Source organism: Danio aesculapii, chromosome 17 (assembly GCF_903798145.1).
Source record: "Danio aesculapii chromosome 17, fDanAes4.1, whole genome shotgun sequence".
Taxonomy (NCBI): Eukaryota; Metazoa; Chordata; class Actinopteri; order Cypriniformes; family Danionidae; genus Danio; species Danio aesculapii.
In genome coordinates this window covers 40,397,364-40,415,293 of record NC_079451.1, presented here as the reverse complement: position 1 = coordinate 40,415,293, position 17,930 = coordinate 40,397,364, and the positions used below count along the sequence as shown (strand labels likewise).

Below are 17,930 nucleotides of genomic sequence, written 5' to 3'. Positions count from 1 at the left end.
CCCATGCGGATGCAGTTGGTTTGTCTTCTGTCCTGTCTTTAAGGCTCTATTTTTGGTAAAAATGCTCAAGCTTTTGCCGCTGTACATTCATTCACTTGCCTCATGATCAGCTGGTGTCTGATTTGGCTCTATAATTCTGTACAGAAATTGTGATATATATATATATCTATATATATTTTAGAGGCAGAGGGAATTAAAGGACTGCTGGTATTTGGTTTTATCCTTGTGACTTTCTCATTATGAACTTTGCAACAACAAAACAAACAAGGTTTACAAAAAGAAAATTATTGAGAACAATGATTGTATTTTTTTTCTCATTTATTGCATCAGTCATCACCTTACATGCACATGTGCACAGATAAATAAATAAATAATTCATATAATATATGTTAACATGTACATAAAATGTAAACAACACATTCTTTAAAGGAAATCCAGTGAAAATAAATAATTAAATACACAATATATTAAGACATTAACAAATTAGACGGATGATGAATAGAAATCATTACTCATAATAAATGTAATATTATGTATATTTTAAAACAAGGACAAAATACTACTAAAAATAAATATAATAAACTTCCAAACACAGACAAAAACAATATTAATAAATTAATTAAAATGTTTAATAAATTACTGTATGGAATACATTACAAAATAATAATAATCTAAAATCATCCATAAAATACTGTAAAAATAAATAAATATTCTATATTTTCAACACTTATACAATGACATTGTTTAAGGGATATATATATATATATATATATATATATATATATATATATATATATATATATATATATATATATATGTTTTTTTTTAATTCTGTCAAACACAAAAGAAGATACTCTGAAGAATGTTGGAAACCTGTAATCGTTTACTTCCATAGTCAATGTTTACAGGCTTCCAACATTTATCAAAATATCTTCTTTGGTGTTTAACAGAAGAAAGAAACTCAAAGGTTTGAAACAAGTGAGTAAAAAATGACTTTTCATTTTTAAACTATCCCTTTAAATTGAACCAGAGTTGAATTCATTATCCAAAATTATTTTTAATCTAGAATTATTTTAATTAAACAAAAACTGATCTGAAAATAATGTGTAGACTACTGGCAACACATGTAATAAGTTACATTTTTAGATGGATAAACATTAAAAGATGAAAAAACTAACATCGTTATGAAAATACGGTTGAAATAAATAAATTATATTTTCAAACACTTGTTACACTTGTTATGTAATGACAACATTAAAGGGATATATAGTTCACCTAGTTTCTTTATTCTGTCGAACACAATAGAAGATATTCTGAAGAATGTTGAAAACCTGTAACCATTTACATTCATAGTCAATGGTTACAGGTTTCCAACATTTATCAAACCATCTTCTTTAGTGTTTAACAGAAGAAAGAGACTCATAAAGGTTTGAAACAAGTGAGTAAATAACGACTTTTCATTTATGGGTGAACCATCCCTTTAAATTGAATGAGAGTTTAATTCATTATCCAGAATTGTTTTTAATCTAAAATTATCTGAATTTTAAAAAACTGATCTGAAAATAATGTGTAGACTACTGGCAACACATGTAATAAATGACATTTTTAAATGGATAAAGATATAAAAAGATGGAGAAAAAACTAACATTGTCATTAAAATACCGTCGAAATAAATAAATGTTTTATATTTTCAAACACTAATGTAATGAGATTATTACAGGGATATATAGTTCACCTAGTTTCTTTACTCTGCTGAACACAAAAGAAGATATTCTGAAGAATGTTGGAAACCTGTAACCATTTATAGTCAATGGTTACAGGTTTCCAACATTTCTCAAACTATCTTCTTTGGTGTTTAAGAGAAGAAAGAAACATAAAGGTTTGAAACAAGTGAGTAAATAATGACTTTTCATTTTTAAACTATCCCTTTAAATTGAATGAGAGTTGAATTCATTATCCAGAAAAAAATTACTGATCTGAAAATAATGTGTAGATTACTGGTAACACATGTAATAAGTTACATTTTTAGATGAATAAACATATAAAAAGATGTGGAAAAACCCTTACATCGTCATGAAAATAGGGTTGAAATAAATAAATATCCACATTTGTAAACATATAAATTAATTATAAAGTCTTAAATCTTAAGCCTTAAGTTTTGGATTGGCAATACTGCCTGTAAAACCCGAGTCGATCCCACATTTTAAACCTGTTCTACATAAGGACGAACGCAGGTGCATCCCACTGCAATGGTTTTATACTCAAGTTTAAAGGAATAGTTGGGCTTTTCCCCTCGAATTCTCCTCAGGACCATGATCTGCGTGTAAATGGGTTTGGACTCGTAATCTTGGACCTCAACGCCGTCTATCAGACATCCGGTCAGTGAACACTTCGCCTCCGCAATGCTGGTAGGATACAGGCTCTCGTTATGTGTAAACCTATATGAAACCAAATGAATTATATTTAGCGTTTTTTTCAGCAGCAGTCACATTAATTTCAAACAAACAACAAACAAAGATGCAGAAATGACAGCTCGTTCAAGTAATAAGTCATAAACATTTCAAAATGGCGATTATAACAACATGAAAAATAGGATTTACTATACTAGGTTATCGTTTTTTTCAAGTCGGTAATGTTAATCGCCATTTTGGAATGTTTATGATACTATAGTGTTTTTAAACCATACTATAGTAAAATATTTAAGTTAATCTGTAGTGGTAATTCTTCAAGTGTTGTACTAGGGTAAACAAATGACCTAACTACAACTTTAAGGTGTATATTATAGTATACACTACAATTTACAGACTAAAGTGTAGGCTACTACAGTATTTATTAACTTATCAGTTTGCAATAGTAACTACAGTATGCTAGCATTCATTTCAAATAATTGCACATGCTCTAAATGGAGTATAATACTGTACACTACTATTGGGGTTTCCAAAATACTATGCGAATTACAGGGGGGTTTGGGTGGGATTGACCACCCTAATTAATGCTTGATCCCCCTGAAGGACATCAAAGCAAGATGTATGCAGGGGTCAACCCTTTAATACTGAGAAACAGTTTACTGAATTTTAAATAAAAATGTTAATAATTAAAATAATAATATAAACATACAATTGACCTCCCCTATAACAGTTTATACCATTGTGAATGCATTAGCCAATTAGTCTATGCCAGAACAAAATCATTCAAAAATCTGAAACTGGCAGATCTAGAGCACCAGACATCCTGTTCACAAGACTGTTAGAAATAGCTAATTCTCTGAAATAGCTAACCAGAGGATGCACTGAAAACTTAAATATGTTTTATTAATAAAATAGATGTAGTTTAAATCAATACATAAATGACTGAAGCATGTATTACACAAATTAACATTACTGAAAAAGTAGACCCCCCCTGATCGTCAATGTATAATTTACACACTGGATTTACTGTAAATTGCTATAGTATTTTTTTCATTCTGGTAGTGATGACATTTCCTCAAAGGACCTTTAGGTAAACAGTTTTGTTTTTTTTAGTACATTAATACTTTAAACTTTGAAAAACTTGGCTTCCAATAATTGTTTTTCGTTTTTCTAACTTTAAAGAACTCTCAAAAAAGCCTAAAACTTTTTGTGTGTGTATATAATGAATCTTTTGTGTAATAAAAAAGTTATTTTGATGCTAAAGGTTTATGTAAAGGTGTAAAGAAGCGTAAATAACTATCTTTGTAATATAAACAACATTTTTGAAATCTAAGATTCTTTACAGAACCACTGAATGCCAATAAAGCATCTTAAGTATTTACTAAGATGAGATCTTACATGTAGGTCCATGGAGAGATGGAGTCATTGTTGATTGGATAGATGGGATTGGTTGAGGCTTTAAACTCGGTGTCCAAGATCAGCCGGTATGCATGATCTGCTTCTTGGTGGCTGTTTTTATTCTTCTGAACAGATTTTACAGAAGCCCCCTCAGCACCGAATGATATTAAAACAAGCCCTATCACGCAAGCCACCTGTGAAGAAAATAATAACATTTTAGATTCGTTCAGTCATGCAACGAACATTCTCAGTAACGTTCACTTCAGCGATACTCACCAAGAGAAAGCGGAGGTTTAACGCTGATGACATGGTTGCATTCATTTGACCTGTGCTTTTCAGTTGTTGTCTGTCTGTCCCAGATATTGCTCTTCATTTGTGGTGGTAAGCGCAGTTTATATAGCGAGGCCTGTTCATGTATTCGCAAGAAGTGTAGGTGCGTTTCCTGTCATAATTTTTTTTTTACCCTTTGATGGTGTGTCATGTTGTCATTCAGTGTGTCAGCACAATGCACTTACACCGTGTCACTACAATCCAATATCACAACGCTAGAAAGCAAGAAATTAAAAATTTTGGAGGAACTGTCTTTTAATTTTGAAGTAATTTTTCTTTCTTCGTATGAAATCACCTTCTCAATGTAAAATGAAGTAAGCTGAATAAAAAGATAAGAAAATAAAGCGGCTGAAACACCACAATAAATACAGCTCTTAAAAAGATGCTTCACCATTTACATACCTAATGACATGCATATTTATATATTATACACATACATACCAAACTACACATGATAACCAGGATTTTGCCGCACTAAAAAGCAATTAGTCAGGGATAAAAGTGAGTAAACCCATTTCCTTAAAAGCCACAAGCTGACTTTACTTTAAAGTGATTAAACCCACTGCTTTAAAAGCGACAAGTTGGCTTTACTTTCTTTTTTTTTTAAATGACTAAACCCAATGCTTTAAAACTGACTTTCATAAAAAGCCATTGCCTTAAAAGCAACTATTTTAATTTACTTTTAGAAAAAAGTGAGTAATTCCACTGCCTTAAAAGCAACAATTTGTTTTTAGTTTTAAAAAAAGCAAGTAAAGCCATTGTCTCAAAAGCAACAAGTTGAATTTACTTAAAAGTGAGTAAACCCATTATCACAAAAGCCACAAGTTGTTATTAGTTTAAAAAAAGTTAGTAAACCAACTACTTAAAAAGTGTCAAGTTGAATTTGCTTTTAAAAAAGCATATAAACTCATTACCTTAAAAGCGACAAGTTGACTACAAGGGTCTGATCCAAACGCAGCTTTTAATAGAGAATGTTCAGACAAGATTCAAAACAGGAACAGAATAGCATGTAGATAAACCAAAGGGTAATAGGTAAACAGACGAAAGGTTTTAGCAGATGGCAAAACAAACATGAAAAACAAAAAAGGGTAAAAACATGGCTAGACGATCCAGGAAACATTGAAATGCTCACTACAAGGAAACAAGACTCAGCATTGGATGAGTATGTGTGTGATGTATATTTGTATATAGTCCCAGTGATAAGTAATGACGAGCTATAGCTATGTGTGTGTAATCAGAAGGTGAGCTGAAACTGGTGTGTGAGTGAAGTGCACGATGGGACATGTAGTACGGTGATATCTGCGATCCGCAAGGGTTACATCATAACAACCATTGTCTTAAAAGCGACAAGCTGACTTTACTTTAAAAAGCGAGTAAACCCACTGCCTTAAAAGCAACAAGTTGAATCTACTTTTAAAAAATCGAGTAAACCCATTGCCTTATAAAAGACAAGTTGACTTTACTTTTAAAAATTGAGTAAACTTATTGTAACTAAAGTTAATTTACTTAAAAAGAGTCATTGCTTTTTTACTGTGTACCCTAACCTTATACTGTTACTACACTTTAAAATAGATTTTCAGTGGTTCTTTGGGGTTGTTGAGGTGCTGCATAACCACTACAAAATGAAGAAGTCAAAAATGGTTCTCAACGTTTTTGTGACCAATTGACTTTACTTTAAATATAATTACTAAACCCAATGCTTTAAAAGCAACAAGTTGAATTTACTTAAATGTGAGTAAACCTATTAACTCAAAAGCCACAAGTTGTTTTTAGTTTTAAAAAAGTGACTAAACCCACTACTCAAAAAGTGACAAGTTGACTTTGCTTTTAAAAAAGTAAATAAACCCATTACCTTAAAAGCGACAAGTTGACTTTAAAAAGCTACTACACGGGTCTGATCTAAATGCAGCTTTTAACAGAGAATGTTCAGACTCAGACAGACAAGATTCAAAACAGGAACAGAACAGCATGCAGATAAACCAAAGGGTGATAGGTAAACAGGCGAAAGGTTGTAGCAGATGGCAAAACATGGCTAGACGATCCAGGAAACACATTGAAATGCTTACTACAGGGAAACGACTTAGCACTGGATGACTGTGTGTGTGATGTATATATGTATAGAGTCCCAGTGATAAGTAATGACAAGCTACAGCTGTGTGTGTGTAATCAAAAGGTGAGCTGACACTGGTGTGTAAGTGCAGTGCACGATGGGATATGTAGTTCGGTTGAATGGCAGTGAGTTTTCTCCAGCGATCCACAAGTACATCATAAATCCCTTTGTCTTAAAAGCGACAAGCTGACTTTGCTTTAAAAATCTAGTAAACCCACTGCCCTAAAAGCGACAAGTTGAATGTACTTTAAAAAAAACCTGAGTAAACCCATTGCCTTAAGAGGCAGGTTGACTTTACTTTAAAAAAAAAAAACATTAACTCAAAAACCACAAGTTTAAAAACAGTGAGTAAACCCACTTAAAAAGCGACAAGTTGACTTCACTTTAAAAAAAGCAAAAAAAGTAGTAAACCCATTACCTTCAAAGCAACAAGTTGACTTTAAAAAGTGACAACAAGGGTCAGATCCAAACACTTTTATTAGAGAATAGTCAGACAGACAAGGTTCCGACAGGGACAGATGATAGCATGCAGATAAACCAAAGAGTAATCTGTTAATTGGCAAAAGGTTTCGCAAGGCAGCAAAATATGCTCACTACAAGAAGACAAATAGTCCCAGTAATCAGTAATGACGAGCTGCAGCTGTGTTTGTGTAATCGGGCGAGCTGAAACCGGTGTGTGTGTGCAGTACATGATGGGTAATGTAGTTCAGTTGAATGACAGTGAGTGTTCTCCAGTGATCTGCAAGGGCTACATCATAACAGCCATTGTCTTAAAAGTGACAAGTTAACTTTACTTTTAAAAAGTAAGTACACCTATTGTAGCTAAATTCATTTACTTAATAATTGTAAGACAACAGTAATTTGTAGTAAAACTGTGGTTATGCAAGTGGTAATCAATGTTAAAAAAAACATGGTTACTATACTATTACCACACATTAAAATAGATTCTTCAGTGGTTTATTGGGGTAGTTGAGATTGAGATGCTACGTAACTGCTACAAATTGAAGAAGCCAAAAACAATTCTCAACCTTTTTGTCTCATAAGAAAATATTTTTGACCTAAGCAAAAAGCAAGAACGTCAAAAGATAAAACAATTAAGAAAATTTAGACTCATAGACAGCTAACAACTATTTCCCAATGGACAAAAACACTGAATTATTTAGCGAAACAAAATTGCCTTCTCGCATTTGATATCAAATTTGTTAAGCCAGAAGCTTTCCTGATGAAAGTGAAGTTAAACTTGATATTTGGTAAGTAGAAGCTCAAATAGGCCTGAAGTGATGTCTGTTGCTAAATCTGCACATCAGGGTTTCAGGTGCATTAAAACTGTGACAAATAAAAGGAATTAAAAATGTTAGGAGTTAGGAATACTCTATTTTTCTTAAGAAATGCAAAATCAAAATACATATAATCCGTTTAAATTCCTCTCAAATACTTATATAATAATACCTTAACCTAATCCTAAACCTAACTTTGACTTTCAAACCTAACCAAAACCATAGACTCACAAATACCTTTCTAAATACTTTATTGAAACAAATCAATTTGATTTAATCAGTTTTTTTTATTTAAAAATGAAAAGCATTACCTTTTACTTGTTTAAATGTTGAGAATCAAGCCACAAACTGAACTCAACATAAAATTTTGGAGTAAAAAACAGTATTATGTTGTAAAATGTTCCCCAATAATCTTAGAATGAAATAAAAACATACAGTACACTAATGTTTCACAATTAAAACTAGTCAAAATGCTCTTTTTTATATAAAATATTAAGTGAAATGTCTTTGTATTTCAAAACATTTTCATTTGGTGTGATATTTTGTTGGAAAACATTTATTTGTGCTTGAGATGTCTCAAAGCATTTTGTGGTCGCATATTATTGTTTAGTGCAACTTAGCAACCATAATAGACTAACATAACCTACTTTCTGACAGACAGAGCACATTCACTCAAATCAGAAGATATATATTAGTATGAGTCTGATTCTGTCCACTATACTTCAGCTCCCACGCTGCCTTGCTAATGCCGGTGACCTCGATTGGCAGCGTTTGCAAAACGTCACGTCTACACAGAGATTTCCGGACAAGTCTCATGCACATTGTCTTGCATCTCTCCGATGCACAGTTTTCCACCTTTGCTGGTTTACACATACGTCATCTGTGGTACACTTGTGGTCTCACCATCTGAAATTTCTAAGGATTTTTGCACGGGGGAAAGACAGGACCGCATATCATGTGACTCAAATCTGGGGGATTCATATGCAGTTGACAGTAACACACACATTGTAATCCCCCGAAATCGGCATTGTTTGTAATTTTTAAACCAATCAAATTTGTGTTTAAAAGATGTCTAACAGACATCTGGGCTAAACTAAGCTAAATTTGGGCTGACAGATTAGACAGACTTAACATGTGTAGTCAGATTCAGTCCTATGAATATAGTATACACTGTTAATGATTTTTGTAAATGATACAGTATTTAACTGTAATATGAACTGTATTTTACTGTAGGACAGTTATTCAGTATGTTATAGAATTTTAAAGTTGTATTGTGAAAATTACTGTATTTTTTACAGTAAAGATATACAATACTTCAAATACTTATACAAGGTAAATGCTGCTATAAATGTAAATACATTATTTTAGCGGTAACTAATTTACAGTAAGTTACTGGTGAACTGAAGTGTAATAAGAAGTGTATTTTACTGTAGAACAATATGTTACTGTATTTTAAAATTGCATTGTGAAAATGACTGTATTTTTACAGTAAAGATATACGATATTTTAAATACTTACACAAGGTAAATGCTGCTGTAAATGTAAATAACGTATTTTTGCTGTAATTGATTTACAGTAAGTTACTGGCAAACTGAACTGTAATATGAACTGTATTTGACTGTAGGACAGTTATGCAGTATGCTACTGTATTTTAGTTTCATTGTGAAAATTACTGTATTTTTTACAGTAGTTATATACAATACTTTAAATACCTATACTAGGTAAATGCTGCTGTAAATTATTTGTTAAATTACCAGTGAACGGGACTGTAATATGAAGTGTATTTTACTGTAAGACAGTTATGCAGTATGTTTTTGTATTTTAAAGTTTTATTGTAAAAATACTGTATTTTTTACAGTAAAGATATACAACATTTATGCAAGGTAAATGCTGCTGTAAATGTAAATAGGATTTTTGCTGTAACTGATTTACAGTAAGGTACTGGTGAACTGAACTGTAAAATGAACTGTTTATTACTGTAGGACAGCTATACAGTATGCTACTCTATTTAAAAGTTGCATTGTGAAAGTTACTGTATTTTTTACAGTAAAGATATACAATACTTTAAATACTTACACAACAAGGTAAATGCTGCTGTAAATGTAAATACAGTATTTTTGCTGTAACTGATTTAAAGTAAGTTACTGGCAAACTGAACTGTAATATGAACTGTATTTTACTGTAGGACAGTTATGCAGCATGTTACTATATTTTAAAGTTGCATTGTGAAAGTTACTGTATTTTTGCAGCAAAGATATACAATACTTTAAATACTTATACAAGGTAAATGCTGCTGTAAATGTAAATACAGTATTTTTTCTGTAACTGATTTACAATATGTTACTGTAGATTCTACAGGAAATTGTTACCATTTTTTAAAAGTCTGTTGTTAAATCGCTATTACATTTTCACTGACCGCTTAACTTTAGCCTTGTTTTAGCCTATATTCAGACATCCTTTAAACACAACAAAATGCTTTATATAAAGATACTTAATGCTATAATTCTATATAGCAATGCTATAAAAACAACTTGTTCTAACATTGTATCTTTTTCATGTAACTCAACATTTTGGTGAACAAGCAGCATCCAATTAAATTAAATTCACGTTTATTTGTAGGGCGCATTTTGCAATAATTATTGTTTCAAAGCAGCTTTACAAAAGGTGCACGTTATTGCATTACAAACATATTAAGTTAAAGCTACAACCAAAAACAAGTTATTACTGTATATATATAAACATCGTTAACTTGCAATAATGAAGCCCAAATTACATTTATTGTAGACAAAAATGTCAATTAAACAGAGAAAATATCTTCTTCAGTGTTCTACGAATTAAATAAAAGTCATACAACATGAGGGTGAGTAAATGATGTCAGTATTTTTTTGATCATACCTTTAGAAATTCAGTATTTTCAGGTGATCAAATGGTGAAAGTTACTCAGAAGCCGCTGGAAATTTGACGCAAACCTCTGACCTACTTGGAGTTTCAAACAGTCCAGGAATCTTAGATCCCCTGCTTTGATTTGCATGAAAAGGATTTGAGTTGCTCAGCGTGCACAAACAGGGGGCTTTCGTTGTGACCCACAAAAAGACCACAAATTTGAAGAGTTTCCACCCAAGGTTTTCATCATTTGTGAGATTATTATTGTGAAATGCAGATTATGAGGATTAGGATGGGTGTTTCATTTGAATTAGCAACTGATTGTGTCTGTTGTTAAATTATAATGTGTATTATAATATATGATGATATACACAATGATGAAGTTCAAATGAAATGCTTAATTAGATCTAAAAAAAAAAACACCATCCTGTACTTTCACGTATTTGTCTGTTGTATTTGATCAGTTGTTGTTGTTGTTGTTGTTGTTGTTGTTGTTGTTTTGAGGACTTCAATAAGTTAGTGACATTGTAAAAATGAAATATTCTAGAAATCACAGATTTGGAATAATCGGTTTCTCTTGATATGGCTGAAAATGTCTCTTAGGTCTTCATCTGTATAACATGCTCTCTGAGATTTTCAGTCACTTAAAACCAGGGGTGCCCAAACTTTTTCGTATGAAGGGACAAAAACCAAATATCACTGAGAGCTGTGGGTTGAAGGTAAATATACCAAACTATATTACATTAAAGTTGCCATATGTATTTTTTTTCATAATATTTAAAAATAAAACATCACTTTAAATCGTATTAACTAATGCAGTATCATAACTTACTACAATAAAAACATAAACAATCACATTTAAACAGTGGAATTCAATGCTGAATACGCTCGTCAAGCTGAATCTGCAATCCAGGCTCATTCTGAAAACGTAACGCTATATACATTTCTGGAGAGCGCCAAATACGTCCCAGGAGGTATGGTTTTTTTGCAGTTTTTGTTTGTGCGAATCCACCAGAGGCTGTTGTGGGCACTTTTTGAGATCTCAAATTTCTCTCAAATGTGGCGTTCGCATCTACTATTCTTACGTAAATCCACCAGAGGCCCCTGTGGACTGACTTACTGACTGACCGATCAACTGACCCACCCTCCTCCTTCCCTAAACCCAACCAAAAGTATTTTCAGAAGCACCTATTGACCCGACCACCCACTTCCCTAAACCCAACCGACAGTTGTAAAAAGCAATCCAGAAAAAGAAAAGCCCTCGTCTGATTTTTACCATGTTTTCAGATTTTACCACATTCTCACCCTGTTATCTACTTGTTTAGTTAATTTTTTTTGCCTTCTGTTTTTGTATTAACTGCTTTCTGGAACCGTACTTCTGCCAACATACATGTCGAGCTAACTGGACAAACTGGCAACAGTGGGAAAGCCGTCCATACTGAGGTAAGCAGTCAGCTGGTAAGCACAAAAAGGACCGACGTCATACTGCCCCATAGCGTTCGTTTTACAGACGAAATGCAGCCATAAATAATTCTGGCTACATAATTTGCAATCTTCAGAAATGTATATAGGGCTACGTTTTCAAAATGAGCCTGTGTTGGGAATCCGCCTTTGCCTGCATTTGCTCACTGATGTCTCTGTCTTCTATCTGTCAGGTGACAGTTTGTACATTTAGGAAAAATCTGATTCATTTAAAACATTTCATTGAAGCATTTCAGTTCAGTTAGTTTTTTGTAATCTAGCGATAAAACAAACAAACAAAACAGAATGTTACATTAAATTAGAAATAACAATCTCTTAACCATCCCCATCATTCTCCTTCTCTTCTCAGATGGCATGGCTGGCCAAATCAAAGGTTAACATGAGCCAGTTTTGGCCCACAAGCCCTAGTTTGCGCATCTCTGCTTTAGACACTTTCATTCACTCTTTTGCTCACTTAGAGTCTGGCATTTAAATCTGTCATATAATTACAGAAATGTCCTCTGGGTACCAAATTTACACCAATAACCGGGAGGTAAAGGGGTTTTCCTTTTGATCAGTTTCTAATATCTGATTTATAAACTCTGCTTCAGAATTAATACAAGTCATGAGATATACTCAAAAAACTGCCTTTTTTTCCAAGTCAAAATCAAATCGGATCTCAAAATTAGGAAAAATGTTGATCTCCACTGCAAAAAAAAGGATTTGTAGTCATTTTTCTAAACTGTATTTTTCTTTCTTTTATTCGTTTCTTTTTCTATTTGTTCCTTTGTGGTGGAATTGCACAATCCAGAAACTGATACTGATACTGACAGCTTCTTTCATCTTTATTTCTATAGCGCTTTTACAATGTAGATTGTGTCACAGCAGCTTAAGATAGAAGTTCTAGTAAATTGAAACTGTGTCAGTCCAGTTTTCAGAGTTTAAGTTCAGTTCAGCTCAGTGTGGTTTAATATTCACTGCTGAAAGTCCTACACTGAAGAGCAAATCCATCGATGCACAGCTCCACAAGTCCCAACCCACGCAAGCCAGTGGCGAGAAACAAAACTTCACCAATTGATGAAAGTGAAGAAAAAAAACCTTGAAAGAAACCAGGCTCAGTTGGGCACGACCATTTCTCCTCTGGCCAAACTTCTTGTGCAGAGCTGTAGTCTAGGCACCGGAGGCTAGATAACGTTGGACGTTCATTGTGGAGAAGCTGCAGGTGTGAGTAGGTCACCGGCTGGCCCACGGGATCAATGCAGAGACTCATCTGTCGCTGGGGTATTTCAGGAATCAGTCTCATGCTCTCTGCTAATCCATGACCACCACAGCATCTGCTCAGGATACGGCCTGGTCTAGGATTATGGATACCTCTATAAGTGCTCTGTCATTGGCATCATCTCTTCACAGGTCTTGAATCACATGAATCAGATCTCTAGAGGCCTCGGGATTAGTATCCCCAGGTGGTTTCATCACTTACGACATTTCAACATCCCTACTATGAATATTAAGTCTTTCATCATTAGTGTTCATGTTAATAATGTGATTTTTTTAGAAGTTATTAAAGAAGACATTAATAAAACTATTTAAAACAACTGCCAATAGTTTCATTTTATTTACTTTAACCTGCCATTATAGGACAGTCTTTGGTAAAACCCTGGAGTGTTATTACAAGAATGTTGAACTTATGACTAATAATAATAATATAATAAAATAAGCTTACTCTGATGTATATACTTTATTACTATAAGATAATAGTTGGCTGAGATACAACTATTTTAAAATCTGTAATCTGAGGGATGAAAAATTGAGAAAATCACATTTATGTTATGTAAATAAAGTGGTTAGCAATCACATTACTAATTAAAAAATGACTTCTTACATATTTACATTATTAAATTTCTTATTAGAAAATGATCTTAATATTCAAATGATTTTGGCATAAATAATATCAATAATTTTAACCCATACGATGTATTTTTGGATATTGTCAAGTGTATTTTCATGCGACATAAGGTTTCGTGGTCCAGGGTTACACATATGGTTCCTGACCGGACCTGATAAATGGTTAACAGTGATGATTATCATTTGTTTTCTTCAAATGCTCGCTGATTAGTTTTGACCACTCATTAAGCGGAATTGAGATAATATATATTTAATTGTGGTCAAATTACAAAAACCTGAGCCAACTGATACTGTCATCTATGCAATATTTTCCTTTCATCAAAAGCACAATGGCAAAATGAGGTCAGTCATTTGCTGAGTGTCTTCCGTTCGCTGTGTAAACCGTATGTCATCAGTCAATCTGAAAGCATGCAAAAAAAAAACCTACACAGAAGAGGATTCCCGCATTGGAAGCCGCCACATCAAACAAGGGCATAACGGTGACATAACTGTGGGTTCAGCCACAGGATACCTATGATAAAACTGTCCATTAATAAACGTCACAGATATACTCATCACCACTAATTGCCAAATTAGGAAAATTGCTATAGAATTTTAGCATTTGGAATTTTTGATTTACTGATGAGGCCGTCTAAAATGATGTTGGGGCCATCTAAAATGACTATAAAGTTTACTGAAGATATATAAACATAAAAGTTTAAATACATTTGTATTTTTATTTAACTTAAACTTGAAGTTCTGATAATATCATGTATCAAGACTGTAGCCAGGGGGGGTTCTGATGGTTCAAAAGACCACTCTTTTGGTGGGTATTTGGTGTATTTGACCACTCACTGACCAAGATCCAGAATTTATCAAATACACTAGCTCATTTGTCCTATTTTGACTGCTATGCATAATAAATTGTGAAAATATCCATCGAAAAAGGATTTAAGACCAAGCAGAATCCTCTCTTGGCTGTTGCTTCAGCATGAGTGAGGAAAGTTAAATGTGCTGGCCAGTTTGTGTTTGCCTAATAAATGACAATGAGTGAGTTTTTAATTTAAAACTTGAACAGCATGCTTTTTTATCTAATGATATATGATGTAATAAATTTGTATTTGAAAAATAATTATTATTGTCATGTTTTTTTTCTTCTAAATCTTTAGGAAATGTTTTTGGTACATCAAAAAGTGTGGTTGATGACCATCCGACAAGCTAATCCAGCTAAAAATAGTGCTTAAAAAGTATTTAAACCTCATAATTAAGTAAAAAAATGAGACGAATAACTGCAAAAAGGTCCATATTTTAAGAAAAAAGAAGCACCACTTTCACCAGGCTGGCTACAGGCCTGTGTATGTCTATTATAAGTTATCCTAAATTAACTAAAAGACAAATGTGTACCTCATAGTACCATATACAGTTGGGGAATATAAGTATTGAACACATCATGTTTTTTCCTGGCAATAATATTTCTCAAGGAGCTGTTGAAATGGAATTGAACCAGATTTTGGTAAAAACCCAAACATACAAACATAAAAATAAAACAAAACAACAAAAAAATCTGATAAATGAGTTATGTGTAGTAACAATGAAATGACACAAGGAGAAAGTACTGAACTACTGAAATGTGTTTAATACTTTATATAAAAGGCTTTTTTGGTGATGGCAGCTTGTAAACGTCTCTCATATGGAAAATGAAGTCACATGCATTGCTCAGGTGTGATTTTTATCACAGACTTCAACAGAGTGTAAAAGTCTTGATGGTTCTGTGGGTCTCGTTTATCAAATATGATCTTTATTTGGTATTTTTTATTGGATACAAGTCAGGTGATTGGCTGGGCCATTCTACAGCTTGATTTTCTTTCTCTGAAAGCATTCGAGAGTTTCCTTGGCTGTGTTTTGGATCATTGTCTTGCTGAAATGTCCACCCTGGTTTCATCTTCATCATCCCGATAATGTAGATGTTGGACTGAAACAGCTGATATTAATTTACAATGATGAAGGGCAGATGGTTGCTGAAGAACTACTGAGAGATTTCAGCTGCTGTATGGGGTTTCACTGTCCTTCTACACCTCCCTTTCCTCATGTGTTCAATACTTTTTCCCTGTGTCCTTTAATTTTATTACAAATAACTTAATTTGTAAACTAACTATTTTCTTGGCATATATGAATTTTTTTGGTTGTTACATCAAAATTTCAAGTCAACAGCACCTTTAGAATCATGTTTTCTAGGAAAAATTTTGACATGTTCAAAAGTACAAGGTACAACTACAGTGACAGATTTCCACCTTTATTTCTGGTTGTGTGTATATGGTGAAATTTGCCACTTATGTTTGTATTGAGGCAACAGATTTGTGTAAACTGCTCAAATTAATATTGAAGTCACAATAATGCATTGTGTCATAACACTCAGCTCTTACTGTGATTTTTCTGCAGTGAAAGACTGCCAATATGCTTTATAAAATTGCAGAGGGTGACTAATTCCTTTGTGTTTTCATATACACTGTAAAAAATGCTGGGTTTCACACAAGTCATTCATGTTGTCCCAACACAAATCAATTAAGTTAAGTCAATTAGTTTTGACAAATTTAAGTGGATTGAACGTAAAGCGATTAGGTTGTCTAAAAAAATCATTGTGTTTCAGCTAATTCTAAGTAAGTAATCTGAACAATTAATAAATTAATAAAATGATTGTACTTCTTTAAAATGAGTTGAAACAACACAATTCTTAAGTTATTTTGGGGGACAATTTAATTGTTCCATGTTCAATCCACTTAAATTTGTAAAAACGATCAAGTTAACTTAATCGATTTGTGTTGTGACAACATGAAGCACTTGTGTGAAACCCAGCATTGTTTACCGTGTAGGTTTTCATATAAAATACCTCCCTGTCTGTCTTTTTTGTTGAGTATAATTTTATTTAGCCTATATTTCATCTACAACACAACTCAGGGAGAAAGAGGTTACTTTGGTAGCTTAAAAATAAATAGCTAAAATAAACTCCTTAAATTCTTTTGACAAATGCAGTTTGATTATTTTGCAAGTTTACATTTTAGCGTACATCCCAATACGTGTGTAAGTGTCAGGTAAGATGAGCTGCAGAGTCCATTCCAAATATGGTCAAGATTGAACCTTTCAGTCTAGAGGTATTTCTTCTGGTTATAAATGAGTATAAAACCATTTTAGCTAACTTACCTAAGCCACATGCCTACTATGCAGATATCAGAGAACAATTTACCATATCAAATCAGTGCACTCTTTCGCACCTTTAAATGAAAAGTAAATAAATAATTATTTCAGACTATTGGCCAAAAAAGGAGCTGTCTTTAAATGTGAATTGTTATGTGGGTCGTGGAAATAGGCCGGTTTGTACTGCAGCATTCTTACGCTTTTGTTCTTACCACAGTCCATATCAGTGAAAGCAATCTATGAAGAGCAGTTCTCAGTTTGACGCTGGGATTCGCTCCCGTGCATACCAGCCACAGCATGCGAATAAGAATAAAGCAAACATTTTGCCCTAAAGGCTTGAGAGCAACGGAATTTCCCAAAAGACTGTTGAGGTGGCAAATGGTGGTCGAAAACTCTCAGAACTGAAATTTGGCATGTACAGTATTCACAAAGAATGCATCGCATGATTGTTTTTTTTTTTTTTTTTTGCTTATTCATACATTTTGTTTCGTTTAGGTTACTGTACACAATGTCGTTTGCATTAACTGTATAGATGGCACATTTATTCATGCATACAGTTTTGACTTTTCTCTTGACTGTTGATCTGTATCAAATGAAATCTGTACAACAGCGGGTAAAGGTAATATTTAAATTAATTAAACAGTCAATTTACAGACTATAATCTGTTTTTAGCCACATACTGTATGAAAGGTTTCATATTAAAGAGCACAAATCGGCATCAGTGTGCATGACACTGAATATTAATACAGTTTCCTGGTTTATGCTTGTAAGTGCCTGTCTGTTTGGTAAAAGTATAGAGTAGATATACTCTTCAGTAAAACTGAAAAAAAAAAAACCTGACAGCGTCTTTCTGATAAAGATGGCTCACAAAGGTTAACTTCCTTTCTATGAAGACCACTTTCTGTGGTAAAGTACAGTGGGTGAAAGCCAACAAGCCAAACCTGAATACAGGCATCCAAAATGTAATACATGAAGGTCTTTTTAACA

The 17,930-nt window shown here is 33.1% G+C and overlaps 1 protein-coding gene across 1 annotated transcript; it reads right to left on the bottom strand.

Annotated features, from left to right (window-relative positions):
- Positions 1-2,154: 2,154 nt before the first annotated feature.
- On the bottom strand, positions 2,155-4,127 carry LOC130245061 (interleukin-17F-like). Its single transcript, XM_056477702.1, has 3 exons — positions 4,083-4,127; positions 3,807-4,000; positions 2,155-2,438 (listed from the first exon to the last, which is right to left on the bottom strand). Exons 1-3 carry the CDS (start codon positions 4,125-4,127, stop codon positions 2,204-2,206), a joined length of 474 nt encoding a protein of 157 aa, XP_056333677.1. The 3' UTR covers positions 2,155-2,203.
- Between the last annotated feature and the right edge of the window lie 13,803 nt (positions 4,128-17,930).